This window comes from Hylobates moloch, unplaced genomic scaffold, assembly GCF_009828535.3.
Source record: "Hylobates moloch isolate HMO894 unplaced genomic scaffold, HMol_V3 SCAFFOLD_10, whole genome shotgun sequence".
In the NCBI taxonomy this organism is placed as follows: domain Eukaryota; kingdom Metazoa; phylum Chordata; class Mammalia; order Primates; family Hylobatidae; genus Hylobates; species Hylobates moloch.
Window position 1 is genome coordinate 97,069,997 of NW_026652285.1, and position 14,743 is coordinate 97,084,739.

Consider the following 14,743-nt stretch of genomic DNA (forward strand, 5'->3'; position numbering starts at 1 on the left):
ATTGGTTACCAGATAAAACGTTTTCCAAACCCCAGAGACGAGACCAACAAAAATGAGACAAAAATAAAGATGAACTAACCTTTTCAAGCTGATCCATCTTTTCTGACCATTCCTAAAACAAAACAACAAAAAAGTATGGTTTCCAGTGAAGAGTATCTGTAATACCAAGATTTTCAGAAAACAAAACAACCCAACTCTTCCCAGAAAGCAACTAACCAAACAAAACAAAAAAGCCAATTAAAAAAAAAATCTATAAACTTGGTTTAATATTAAGAAAGGCAAGAGTCATAAAAGTAGAAGAAAATGAACTTTATCTAAGATTCTAGAATAGAATGAATTCATGAATATAAGCCTGCAGATTTTTACTAAGCAGGGCACCCAAGAAAAGCTGTATCTGCTGTTCTGATGCAGCTTTTTGGCTTGTTCCTGGGAGTTTTGCCATGAGTACTGTTATTTCTTGGGAGTGGGTAGCTGGGACCAGCTGAGTTGAGTAATTCTGGAAATGATGTTTAGAAATTAATTCCTGAAACTGGGGGAGTAGGGGGGATCTTTTGCAGTCCCTGATAATTATTTTCCTTTTCATTTTGATTTTACCAACATGCTTTATGCCATCTGTGTAAGTCAAAAGAAAAAGAATTATGCCCTTTATTCACAAACCATAAAATAGTGGGGAAAAAAGCCCATTTGCACAAAGGCAATATCCTGATTGCCTATAATCAGAATTCATTAATTTTAGATTATTTCTTCATTTATATACATTCATACCATAGTTATCCACTAAATATTGGTAAATTGTATTTTTTCTGGCTAGTAAACGTCCTAGATGATGAACAGACACTTTAAAACCAAGCAACCAACCCACCTCCTCCAGATGAAATAAATTATACAATTTCTTAAGTGAAACATAATAAACTGTCTTAATAAATCAAAATTATCATTACAATATATTGATGCTTATCTTAAACTTAAAATGTCATCTATTATTTTGAACAAAATATACTTCATAATTACTGTAATAGCCAGTAACAGAATTATTTTCCTTCCTTGTGGTTATTCATTCAGCATCTTCCAGTGGTTGGTTCTGTTGAGATTATAGGAGTTCCCCTCTGTCCAGCTGGTTGGGATTGAAGAAACGTGGGAACAGAGGTTGGAAAAACTCTGTATACTATGGATTATGACTAGGTTCATAACATCTTCTCCAGGATAAAAGGCCAATGTTTGGGGGTTAGACTTTCAGAGAGCTTTTTAGAGGGGAGAGACCTTTTCTCTTATTTTGGGGCCTGCCATCAGATTACAGATACACTATTTCCCTTCTCAATTTGATGAAACTACACAGATGCAAGGAATGATACTCTCACATTCTGGACACATTTCATGATTAGAACTGTAAAGTTTCTTCACTTTACAAGAAACGGCCAAAGAAAACCTTAACGAACTTATAACATTTCTCTTCTCCTAGGCTATAAATATTTTCTTTAGGTTATGTCATGATTTTTGAAATCATGTCACTAAGTGAAATCTTTCCACCAGTTCTGGGCAGTGCCACATATAAAATACCTGGTCCTTTCTGGCTAATGCCAAAGCCAGTCCTTCTGCCATTTTAGCTCTGTTGGCTTGGAATGTCTCATTCTGCTCTTGAAATTTCCGCATGGAAGCTGTTAACAAAGAGGCTCTATTTGAGATATGAAAACACTTCAGAAACAGCATGACAAATAGCCCATGTGATTACTTTACAACTGTCACCTAATGAAAAAGGCCAAAGTCACATAAGTGGATTGTGATACTAGGAAAAGCTGGATCCACCTCAACTTTCCAGAAGAATATTTTGGCCTTGGTAATAGATCACAGTTTTTGTTTGTTTGTTTCCTTATTGTTTTTGTTTTTTGTAATAGACAAGTATATATATTTAGAAAGATGCCAAAAGGTAACTTTTTAAATGGTACAATGATAGAACACTGAGTTAGGTAGGTTGCCAGAAAACATCAAAGCTGATGCTAAGTTGATGGCTACTACCACTTTATCAGAATTAAAAACAAAAACAAAAATCAAAACAAACAAAAAACCTTTCTTTTACTTTATTTTCCTTAAAAGTTTTAGTACATATCAACAAAAAACATAACTTTCTACTTCTACTAACATCTTTCTTGGATGGTACCCAAAGAACATATGATTGAGGGTAGACTACACAGAATGTATGCTTTATTGCTCAGGGAGTGATGACAGGGATTTCTCCCAGTTACTCAACACAGCAGTAATGAAGCTGTGGTGAGAACCCATTTCCTAATCCAGACCTAAGGGATAGGTACTAGATTTTATTAAAACCTGAGGGTAGCCTAAATAAAGGGGTCAACTGGATAGAGACAAGCTGATACATATAATGACCTACTCCTAAGAGTCATGCCCATAAGCCAACATAAATAAAACTTGTATACTTATAAATATCAGCCAAACGTTTTATCAACCTGATTAAGAAGTATACTACTTATAAAATAAAGATTTGTGCTTTCAAGAAGGACAAACTTAACCATACACTACTGTTTCATTTCAAAAAACTAAACCTTGAAAAGATTGAAAAAAGCAGGAAAAAAATACGTACAATCCTGGTGTTTTTCTAATGCAATTTCAAGCTTCTCTTTTATCTTCTGCAAGTTTCGGACCTGTTCAGCATAGTCTTGGGTGAGGAGGGTGACGCACATACCAGAAATGGACAAACATCAGGAAAGGAAGTTAATTAAACAAAAAAATGAATGGGAATGATGATGATTTTCTTAACCTGAAAACCATTCCTGTTAAGGAAAGCTAGGCAGACAGCCTCCCATTAACAATGAACAACACAGGAAAACAAGTATAGTACAAACTATCCATGGTGTATAAATGGTGAGTACAAAAAGGCAAGTTTGTTTAGCCTTGATAGAAAACAAGAATTAGGCTTAGCCTGGTGATCAGAAATGTCCTGCTATGAAAAACACAGATTTATCTCATGACTTAATTTCAAATCTGTTTCCCCTTCCTTTTCCAGCCTTAGCAGTAGGACAGATCAAAGTGAACTCACTAAACAGCTCGCTTATAGTCCACACAACTCAGGAACAGTAGTTAGGGCAATAACAAACACCTTAGGTGCAGCATTGTCTTTATAGTGATAGCACTTAATTCTCTAAAAAAGTGAGCTCCCTTTCTACACAAGAACTTGGTAACCTACGCCATATTAAATGTGAATGTCAGAATTAATTATCTAGGTGGCCAAAGAAGATAGTTAGGGTTTAGTGAAAACATAGACAGTAGCTCAAATCCCAACTCTGTCAGTCCTTAGCTGGGGACCTTAAGCAAATTATTGGTCCTGTAGTATTAGTTTCTTCATATATTAAATGATGATATTAATTGTATCTACCACAAAAGATGCATTAGATAATAAAACATTTTACATGCCTTAAGTGCTTCGCACACAGTGCTCAATAAAATGTAGCTGTTATTGTTGTTACTGTGACTATTATTATTACTCATACTAAAACTGTACGACAATACTCAGGACATAGTGGGCCCAATAAACGTCAGCCCTCTTCCCTGTCCCTTCTCTAATGTAAGTCAAGCTCAACTATTCTTCCTACCATATGGGGAAGGTACATATGTTATTTTATAACTCTCTCTCCAACATTAAACAAATGTAAAATTACTTTACCTCTGTTACTGATATTATTTATGGGTAGGAGTAACAGGATAGCCGCAATTAAGTTTAAAGCAGATGGAATTAAGACTCTAGCATCAAATAAATCTGGGTTTGGATCCCAGCTCTACCACTTACTACTTGTGAGGACTTAACCTTGCTAAGCCTAATAAGGCTCTAGTGAGGACAAAATAATTAACTGGTAGTTGTGAGCTATGCTATGAACCTTTGATAACTACACAAATACAAATACTTCACATACAATTTGGTGAATTTGGGTCTGATAGCTACACAAATATAAATATTTCACATACCACTTGGTGAATTTGGGTCTGCTGTTTTACTCCAATAAAATGGGCATTAAAAGGCCAAGGGACAAAAAGAGACACAGAAGCCATGAACCACTTTACAGGATGAAGCTTTCTAAATGTATCCACTGGCAGAAACCAAAATAATAACTCACAATTCTATCACGACCCTGCCCTCCTCAGGCAAAGGATATAATGGGAGCTGTGTAAATCGTAAACTGCACACAAAAGACATAATGAGAGTGACACCTTCTATGCAGGTGCTGAAGTCAGAAATACCACTGAAAAGTGGCCCAAAGACCTACAACAACACTTACACAGGTGGTATGAGCTGCAGGAAGTGGCAACACAGCACCAGTCTCTCTCTGGTGCTGATGAATCCAATATCTGTCAGCCATTCCCTTTAAATACTAACCCTATCCCTTTCCACCTGAAAGCAGGCTATGCTAATGGTGGAAGATGGTCAACTCTATTGTACATATATTATCTTTTATTTCCATGGCTAGAAACCTCAGGAGCAGAAAAATTTTTTTAATAAACTTTCAAATTCAGTTTTGAATTTACACTATTTCGTACACTAACAGAAGAGGGTATACTTGCTCCTTTCTAAAAAGATCAAAATGATATGTGAAAATAACTATAAAGTCATCCTATATGGCTATTTTATAGGAAGAGAGTCAAGCAAGGCAAGTTTCCTGTTGTTTGCTTTTTATGAGTTCTCAGACATACCAGAAAGTCTGGCCTCTAACTTCCGTATCTGTTCATTCCTTCTCAGGAGCTGGGATGAAAGATCTTCTCTGGAGCTGCTTCCATCGGAAGCCTGTTGAGGTAGACACAAGGAAGGTCGTATTCATATATGTGTGAGACCACAATACTGAGCCAGAAAGTGACAAGTCTTATTTTAGGTTTGGTTACACTTTAATTAATTGTAATCACTGAAAAGCTGGGCCTAGTTTCTCTACCTGGAAAGTGGAAGCAACACTTTCTTCCTTTTATAAAGTGAAGGAGAGAGGAGATGCTAAACAGATCAATTGTATGTGTACACAGGCTACTGAAATAAATAATAGTAAATAGATCCATTATTACAGCAAGTATATAATACAAAAACTATATTTGCCATGATAAAAAAATCACTTTATCTTTCCAAAAGTAAAGTCCTGGGATAAAGAGGGTGGGAGTTCTTTAGGGATCAAAAGCTGGTCTATGACTACGAATCTTTCACCAATATTGATAAAGTTTCAGTATCTTCATCTATAAAACAAACGGATATCAATCTAAAACTCTAACTTGCATCACAGACTTCAGCAGATAACATGCATTCAACAAACCAATATATTAATGAGGCATACATTTTCCCCAACAAACCAGATTATTTTAAAATAAACGAATACTACTATTACTATAGGCACTGCTTGCGATTGCTAATAACTCAGTTTTTAAAATCTCTTTTACTTTTCATTATACAATTTTTCAAAATATAGAAAGGGAGAGAGATTCGTCTAAAGAATGCTCTCCATCTACTTTCACAATTGCTGATGCTTTCCCTTATTTGCTTCATCAATTTTTACTTTTCTGAAGTAATTTAAATAACAGACATCATGACATTTCATCCTAAATACTCTAAAAACTAAGGCTATTTCTCTTCATAGGCAACATATGATTATCATTCCTAACAAAAAATACTAACATCCAGTCCTTAATCATGTTTCCCATTGTATCCCCGAAATGTTTTTAAAGATTATTCAATAATTCACCTCAAATATTCATCTACATGTCCAGCCACTTGCCCATCCAATATGTACTGAGTCAGGACAGTGGACAGTTAAGAGGAGAGTCTCTGGTGTCAGAAGACCTTGCTTCAGGTTCCAGCTTTACCACTTATGAGCTGTAAGAACTTAGGCTCATTACTCAACTTCTCTGTGCACTGGTTTCCTCATTTGCAATCTGCGATAACAAATAGCATTTGCCTCACAGAGCTGTGATGAGGATTAAGTAAATCAATACTTGTCAAATTCCTAAAACACAGCCTGGCACATATTAGCTTTAATATGTGTCATCTATTACCAGTTGTCTTAGTCTGTTTGAGCGGCTATAATGAAATGCCATAAAGTGTGTGACTTATAAACAACAGAAATGTATTTCTCACAGTTCTGGAGCCTAGGAAGTCCAAAATTAAGGTGCCAGCTGAAGGGCGACAGGCTAGTTAGAGACGACACCGGTGGCAGCCAAGAGATCTTTATTGGAGGCTCAGCGTGCGAGAAGATGAAGAGAAGGGGAGAGAGAGAGAGAGAGAGAGCTGCTGGGGCTGAGTATTTATGTCCTTTAGGGTGCTGTGGTGATTGGTGATTGGTCGGAGGGCTGGACCTCGGGGCTAGCAGGAGGTGTTTCCTTTTGATTGGGTGCTTATTTGGCGGGCTGTGCTTGGCGGGTTTAGGGGGCGCCAATTGGAGAGGGAAGAACCCGGAACCGATGCCTAAGATGGCATCTTTGATTTATCCAACACCAGCAGATTTGGTGTCTAGTGAGGACCCACTTTCCGGTTCATACATGACACCTTCTAGCTGTGCCCTCACATGGTGGAAGGGGCAAGGCAGCTTTCTGGGGCCTCTTTTGTAAGAGCACTAATCCCATTCATGAGGGTTCCTCCCTCATGAGCTAATCATCTCGGAGATGATTCACCTCCTCATTCCATCACTCTGGTGATTAGGTTTCAATATATCAATTTTTGGGGACACAAACATTCAGACCACAGCACTAGCAGTATAAGAAGCTGTTATGATTATTACTGTTAGTGAGACATCCTATGTCTCACTACTGTGCTAAGCACTAGGAATAGTGGTGAAACAAAGAGCTCCTATCCAAAATAACAGCAGCAGCAGCAACAGAAGCTAATTATGAAATGCTTAGAGCCAGACACCATGCTAAGTGCTTTACATTCTACGCAGAAGAACTGACATTACAGGCCTCAGACTGTTATCCTTAGAAAGCCCTGCTTTTAAGGTTGGTCCTTGGCTGGCATCTGAGAACTTAGATTTTGGGAGGGTTCCCATCATTCTGTTAAGAACGGCTCACTGTGCCTAAAATGTTTGTGCAAAAATATGGGTTTACGCTGAATACCTGCTTTCCTTCTGGAGTCTGGATTATTTATTTATTTATTTAGACAGAGTCTTGCTCTGTCACCCAGGCTGGAGTGCAGTGGTACAATGTTGGCTCACTGTAACCTCTGCCTCCTGGGTTCAAGCGATTCTCCTGCCTCCTGAGTAGCTGGGACTACAGGTGTGTGCCACCATGCTCAGCTAATATTTGTATTTTTAGTAGAGACAGGGTTTTGCCATGTTGGCCAGGCTGGTGTCAAATTCCTGACCTCAACTGATCCACCTGCCTTGGTCCCCCAAAGTGCTGCGATTACAGGTATGAGCCACCCCACCCGGCCTGGATTCTGGAATTTCGATACATAGTAGGCAGAGGGTATTCACATGACCAGCCCCCAATAAAAAGCCTGGACACTGAGTCTCTAATGAGCTTCCCTGGTAGACATTTTACATGTGTTGTCACAACTCATTGCTGGGAGAATGGAGCGTGTCCTATGTAACTCCACTGGGAGAAGAATCTTGGAAGCTTGCACCTGTTTCCTCCAAGCTTTTCTCCATGCACCTTTTCCCTTTGCTGACTCCGTTTTAGATCCTTTCACTGTAATAAATGATAGCAGTGAGTAAAACTATATGGTGAGTCTTGTGAATCCTCCTAGTGAATAATCAAATCTGGGGATGATCTTGGGGATCTTTGACACACATACTTTAATAAAGATAGATACAGTTCCTATCCCCATTTTATAGATGTGAAAAATAAGGCAAGGAAAAATGAAGAAACTTGCCCAAAGTCACATAATAATAATAGAGCAGATACGACTCTATAACCTGACCTGAGTTCCTAAGGGCTACACTTCACTTATTGCCTTTCATGAAACTCCCAGTTCAGTGGAAGAGACAAACAATCAAATAATCAATAATAATGCAATACAGCAGGTGCTATTACAGAGGTTAGCAGAAGACAAGGCACCAAACAGCCAGCAGGGGTAAAGGGTAGGGGGCTGCCAGAGGAGAAGGTCAGGTCAAGGGAGTTTGCTGGAGGTAACATATGAGCTGAGTCTTAAGACGCACAAGAGTCTGTCAGAGGAATGCAGGAGTGAAAGGGGAGATGAGACATTCTAGAGACAGGAAATAGCATGTGCAAAAATTGTAGGCATGAAAGAATGTGGTCCATTCTAGAAAGTGCAATAAGTTCAATCTGGCTGTGGCACAGGGTGTAAGAAAGTACAGTGAGATAATGCTGGCCACATAAGCTGAGAGAAGACCATGACAGTTTACCATTATGCTATAATAATGAGTTTGTACTGCATCCTGAAAATGATGGGGAAGCCACTGAGTTTTATGAGTTTTAAGTACTGGAGAGACATAAACAGAGCTGCTTTTAGAAAGATCACTTGGGGCTGTGCACAGCGGCTAGCACCTGCAGTCCCAGTACTTTGGGAGGCCAAGGTGGGCAGATCGTTTGAGCCCAAGAGTTCGAGACCAGCCTAAGCAAAATGGCAAAACTCCGTCGCTACAAAAATCAGCTGGGTGTGGTGGCACGTGCCTGTAGTCCCAACTACTCAAGAGGCTGAAATGGGAGAATCGCTTGAGCCCAGGAGGTTAAGGCTGCAGTGGGCTGTGATCAGGCCACTGCACTCCAGCCTGGGTGACAGAAAGAGATCCCTGTCTCAAAGGAAAAAAAAAGTCACTTTGGGGACAGGGAACCCAGATAGAATACAAGTTTGTCCCAGAAAGAAAGGCAGCTTGAAATCAAATGATAGTATAGGTTGAGTATCTCCTGCCCAAACAGGTTAGGATCAGAAGTGTTTTGGAGTTTGGATTTTTTCAGATTTTGGAATATCTGCGTATACATAATATAATATTTTGGGGATGGGACCCAAGTGTAAACATGAAATTATGTTCCATATACGTTTTATATACATAGCCTGAACATAATTTTATACAATATTTTAAATAATATGCATTAAACAAAGTTGTGTTAAGTATTTATGTGTAAATTTTCCACTTGTGGCCATGTGGGCGCTCAAAAAGTTTAAGATTTTGGAGTATTTCAGATTTCAAATTTTCAGATTAGAGATGCTTAACCTGTGCTAGTAAATGTACTTTTACTACTAGAAGATGGAGTAGGGAGGCAAGTTTGAGACATTGAAGAAATGAAAGCTGCCTGTAATCCTCGCACTTTGGGAGGCTGAGGCAGGAGGATTGCCTGAACTCAGCGGTTCGAGACCAGACTGGGCAACACGGTGAAACCTCATCTCTACTAAAAATACAAAAAATTAGCCGAGTGTGACGGTGTGCGCCTGTAGTCCCAGCTACTTGGGAGGCTGAGTGAGGCAGGAGAATTGCTTGAACCCAGGGTCCAGCCTGGGAGACAGAGGAAGACTCTGTCTCCAAAAAAAAAAAAAAGGAAAAAAGAAATAGAAGCCATAATACATGTTGACTGATTGGACACCTAGAAGTGAAAGGAGGGAAGAGTCTAAAATACCTCCAGGGTTTCTGGCTGGTGACTTGGGAAGATGAAGGTGCACATTTGGAGATGGAAATAATGAATTCAATTTTGTTCATTTAGAATTTGAGATGCCACAGAGGAGGCATCTGTCTGGAGAAATATATGCAGTTGGATATAAGGGTCTGGAGATAGGAACTGAGGATCAGGCTGTATTAAGTTCAAAACTTAAGAAATCCCAAAATAAAGTACTTCCTGAATCCGGGTCAATCTCTGTATTTGGAATACATTACTAAATAAAAGACTTCATTTAGCATGTCAGCATGAAGGCAAAGCAGGTCCTTCTGTCATAGAACCCAGCCTTAAAACTACATCCTTCAGCCCGATGCTCAAATGTGTGCTTATATTTCCTCTTAAATATAGGAGCCAGTGATAATGTAGATCTGGTAATCTTATTGCTCCATCCCGATAACCTAATAGCTTCTGCCATGTAATCTGACCTGGGATCCAGGCAGTATAAGAAAGCAGGAGGAAGACTCATCTGACAATGGAAACAACTTAAATGTCTATCGCCAGGAGAAGACAGAGATTAAATGTGGCCTTTTCAAATGCTGGGATCTTTTTTTTTTTTTAAAAATCTTTAGAGACAGAGTCTTGCTCTGTTGCCTAAGCTGGAGTACAGTGGCACGATCATAGCTCACTACAATCTCAAACTCCTGGGCTCAAGCGATCCTCTTGCCTCTGCCTCCCAAGAAGCTAGGACTACAGGCATACCACCACCGACCTGGCTAATTAAAAAAAAAAAAAAAAACTTTTGTAGAGATGCGGTCTTGCTATGTTGCCCAGACTGGTCTTGAACTTCTGGCCTCAAGCACTCTTCCGCCTTAGCTTCCCAAAGCATTGGGATTACAGGCGTGAGCTTCTGTGTCCAGCCTGGAATCTTATACAGCAGCAAAAATAAATGAACCACAGCTTCCTGTAACATGAATGCATTTTATAAGCATGTTGAATTAAATTTTAAAAAAGGAAATCCAAGAAGTCTACAGTGTGCAACTTTTGTAACTTCAAAAACAAGCAGTATTAAATAATAAATTGTTTATGAATACATACATATCTGGTAAGATATTTTAAAAAGCAAGTAAATGAAAAATACAAAATTTAGAATAGTGGTTATGCTATCCTAAATTGGGTAGAGGAAATTGGAAGAAACATATAAGTGGCTTAACAGAATTGATAATGTTCTATTTCTTCAGATGAGTGATAGATTTACTTTATGCTTTATACTTTACATATATATTATATACATTCTTTTATATATATCCAGCATTATAAATGAGTTTTAAATAAATTTATTGCCAAGTGTGGTGGCTCACCCCTGTAATCCTAGCACTTTGGGAGACCGAGGCCGGCGGATCACGAGGTCAGGAGTTCGAGACCAGCCTGGCCAACATAGTGAAACTGTCTCTACTAAAAATACAAAAATTAGCTGGACGTGGTGGCTGGTACCTGCAGTCCCAGCTACTCAGGAGGCTGAGGCAGGAGAATCACTTGAACCCAGGAGATGGAGGTTGCAGTGAGCCGAGATTGTGCCACTGCACTCCAGCCTAGGTGACAGAGCGAGACTCTATCTCAAAAACAATAAACAAAAAACAAAAAACAAAAAAAAGTTAGCCGGGCGTGGTGGTGGGCACCTGTAGTCCCAGCTACTTGGGAGGCTGAGGCAGGAGAATTGCTTGAACCCAGGAGACAGAGAATGCAATGAGCTGAGATCATGCCACTGCACTCCAGCCTGGCTGACAGAGTGAGACTCTGTCTCAAAAAAAAAAAAAAAAAAAAAAAAAGAAATTTATCTAACTTAAGAGGATCCTGTCATATGCAAAAGCCACACTTTATTTTTTAAGCATGACATTTCCCTCATATAGCAACATCTTCACTTTTTGAAATCTTATAGCCACAAATGTATTTTACTAATAAGAAACATATTGTAGACCGGGCATGGTGGCTCACGCCTGTAATCCCAGCACTCTGGGAGGCCGAGGTGGGCGGAATGCCTGAGCTCAGGAGTTTGAGACCACCCTGGGTAACATGGTGAAAACCTGTCTCTACTAAAATACAAAAAATTAGGCAGGCACGGTGGAACACGCCTGTAGTCCCAGCTACTCGGGAGGCTGAGGCACGAGAATTGCTTGAGTCCCAGAGGCAGAGGTTGCAGTGAACCGAGATCAGGCCACAGCACTCCACTTTGGGCTACAGAGTGAGAGTCTATCTCAAAAAAAAAAAAAAGAAAAAGAAAAAAGAAAAAAAGAAACATACTGTAATCACTGGTGCCATCTTTCCATCAATCGTCCCAATACAACAATGCACTCTGGCTAACCCCATACCACAACTCAGAGACCTTGTTAAGCAGCAATGACTTAGTTGTTATATAAGTATATATGTCTGCAATGAAAACAGGCCCAGACATTTTCAGAAATGAAATGCAAAAGAAGATGTACAAGGTATATAGATGGAAAAACAGTACAAGAGGACACTGGAGAGAATATGGAGAGGAACTCACAGAAAAATAAGGAAAAAAAATAGAGTACCTTAACATTTACAAACCAAACATTAACAAAAAGGTACCTCAGAGTAAGAAGAATCAGATGTACAGGCTCTTATACAGCTATAAACCATGAAAGGTATGAAATAATCAAGCAATTTAAAATATTTATTGGAAGAATTCCCTGCAAAAGTATCTTTATTTCTTAAGTAAAGGTACTTACAAAGTCATCTCCTGAGTCAGCTCCCATTGAGGCAACTGATTCCTTGCTCACAGACCGTGGGATCCTAGTAGCACCTCCTGACCTCTGAGCAACAGCAGTCTCTTCTGCAATTTTCTTCTTCAGTTTTGCAAACATGTTTGCTGTGTGGCTATCCTGCACGGATGACGAGCTCTCAGTAGTCCCGGTGCCTGTGATCAGGATTCAGACACAGGCGCCTACAAAGTTTCAGACATCCAAGCTAGCTGCATTCCCACTTAAATGTGGGCCAAGGGCTTATGGCAACACAGGATCTATAAATCAGATGAAAGAGACAGTTCAAAAGTTAAACACTGGAAAGATTTCACATCTGAGTTGTTAAGTTTTAGATTTCAAAATTAAGTTTCATAACTTACATGTACACTTATAGAACACGATTACTAAACATTTAAAAAGCACTCAGGTGCTACATATGCATATACAGATGAAGAAACCCAGTCTCAAGGAGATGAAGTAACCTACCAAAGATTGTGTGGCTAAGTGGCAGGGCTGGTATTTGAACAGAGGACTCTGATTCACAAATCTCTACATTTTTTTTTTTAATTACAACATGTTGGCTATGACATATAACACACTTGGTAAAATTTCCCAGAGCAGACATCAACATCACATATTCATGACTTAATGATTTCAAATCTTTCCTCCAATAAGCTTAACTACAGTTTAGTGTTCTTTTTTTAAGTTGAAGGCAAAAATGCATGTAATTCAATTCATATGTAATTCAATATTCAATATGTAATTCAATACGTAAAAAGTGTAATATCCTACTGTTTCAGGATGGTTTGCAATCAACTGTCCAACAGGAAAAGCTGGTAACAGAAAACAGAGGACAAGCCAGACAACTCTATTGTGTAAGTATCTGATATCCTTGAACATTTTCTGGAGACGCTGTGTGGTTTTGAGTTTGATAAAATTACCTCCAATCAGTTTCTTTTCTTTCTTTTTTTTTTTTTTTGAGATGGAGTTTCACTCTTGTTGCCCAGGCTAGAGTGCAATGGCACGATCTCGGCTCACAGCAACCTCCACCTCCCGGGTTCAAGCAATTCTCCTGCCTCAGCCTCCCGAGTAGCTGGGATTACAGGAATGCGCCACCACGCCCGACTTATTTTGTATTGTTAGTAGAGATGAGGTTTCTCCGTGTTGGTCAGGCAGGTCTCAAACTCTTGACCTCAGGTGATCCACCTGCCTTGGCCTCCCAAAGTGCTGGGATTACAGGCATAAGCCACGGCGCCCGGCCTCACAGTTTCTTTTCTTAAGAATGTTTGACATGATATTCAAAGTAAGATTCAAAAATCTTTTCCTCCTAATGGTGTATAAAACACTAATATTCTGGTTCCAACCTTAACTTTCCATGTTTTGTGGAGGATACCTAAGCTCTGCTCTGAGATACACAAATGCCATCTTACCACTTCAGATCCTCCATTAAGGCTGTACAATTCTTCAGAAACTTTACTTTCAATGTGTGTAAACCACTTACTCACCTGGCTTATCTACTAGATTTAAAACAGCTTGGAGGTCAAAGCATTCTGTCCTGCATGAAGACAAAGATAAAATGCATTGGGTATTTCTTTTCAAGTGTATGGCCAAAATGTTGAGTGGGGATAGGGGGAGAAGTGAAGGAAGAGGAGGGACAGAAGAAGGATTAAAGGGGGTAAGAAAACCTGTCACAACTCTCAATGGGATACCCTCCCTAACCCTGATCTCCTATGAATTTGTTATTTGCCTAAGAGCTTCACTTACAAGCGCATAGAACAGAATTGATCACCGCAGCGGGTGCCTAAATTCACTTCTTCCTGGGAGCCCTGAGCAAAACAATTTGAATGAGGTTAAGTTTTCCTGGAGCCAGTATTTATTTCTCAGTTGATTACTACGCTCACATACTGTTTACCTGGCCAGACCCTGGGCTGTCTGGTCACGGATTTGTACTGAGAAAAAGCAAGGCAAAATTGGGTAAAGACAGATGCCTAACCCCTACGGAGGCAGGCAGGTGCCTGCCATGGCAGTTTGGATCTCACTCCCTCAGGCTCCCTCCAGCCCCGCCCGTGCTTTGGACTGTCAAAAAAAGGAAGGATCCAACATCTCTCCCATTTGACAGCAGGGAAACTGAGCCCTAGAGAGGAGGAGCGACTTGTCCAAGGTCGCGCAGGGAGGAATCCCAGAACCCTAGGCTCCAGACTCCCAGGCCGGGGCAGCCCGCCTCCGCCCCCACTCTCACCCTTTCAGCACCCCGGTGCCGCCCCCCGCCTTGGGGCTTGGGCAACCCTGACCGGGCCGCTGTGGGGACAGACCGAGGCCACTGAGAGAATAAGGGGCCTGCTCGCATTCCCGGAGTCCTGGCCTGCGCACCTGCCTCTCTCTGGGCAGCCAGCAAAGCCCCGCCTCCCGGGCCTCGCGTGAGCCCCAGCTCGCGTCACCAGCCCCCACCGCCCAGCCGGCGA

At 40.2% G+C, this 14,743-nt stretch overlaps 1 protein-coding gene across 6 annotated transcripts in view; it reads right to left on the minus strand.

Annotated features, from left to right (window-relative positions):
- GOLGA1 (golgin A1) overlaps nucleotides 1-14,743 on the minus strand; it is a 63,006-nt gene extending 48,263 nt beyond the window's left edge. For 3 of the 6 annotated variants that reach the window (XR_009215247.1, XM_032165111.2, XM_032165107.2), the window contains exons 1-7: nucleotides 14,652-14,743; nucleotides 13,787-13,836; nucleotides 12,270-12,559; nucleotides 4,699-4,789; nucleotides 2,597-2,671; nucleotides 1,558-1,655; nucleotides 80-112 (exon numbers count right to left, since the gene is read on the minus strand). Coding sequence is in view for 5 of the 6 variants with exons in the window: in XM_032165111.2 (XP_032021002.1) it covers nucleotides 80-112; nucleotides 1,558-1,655; nucleotides 2,597-2,671; nucleotides 4,699-4,789; nucleotides 12,270-12,404 (432 nt within the window). In the remaining variant the exon portion in view is untranslated. Of the gene's footprint in view, nucleotides 1-79; nucleotides 113-1,557; nucleotides 1,656-2,596; nucleotides 2,672-4,698; nucleotides 4,790-12,269; nucleotides 12,560-13,786; nucleotides 13,837-14,045; nucleotides 14,067-14,520 lie in introns of those variants that run through there. The other 3 variants (XM_032165109.2, XM_032165108.2, XM_032165110.2) reach the window with 3 other exon arrangements.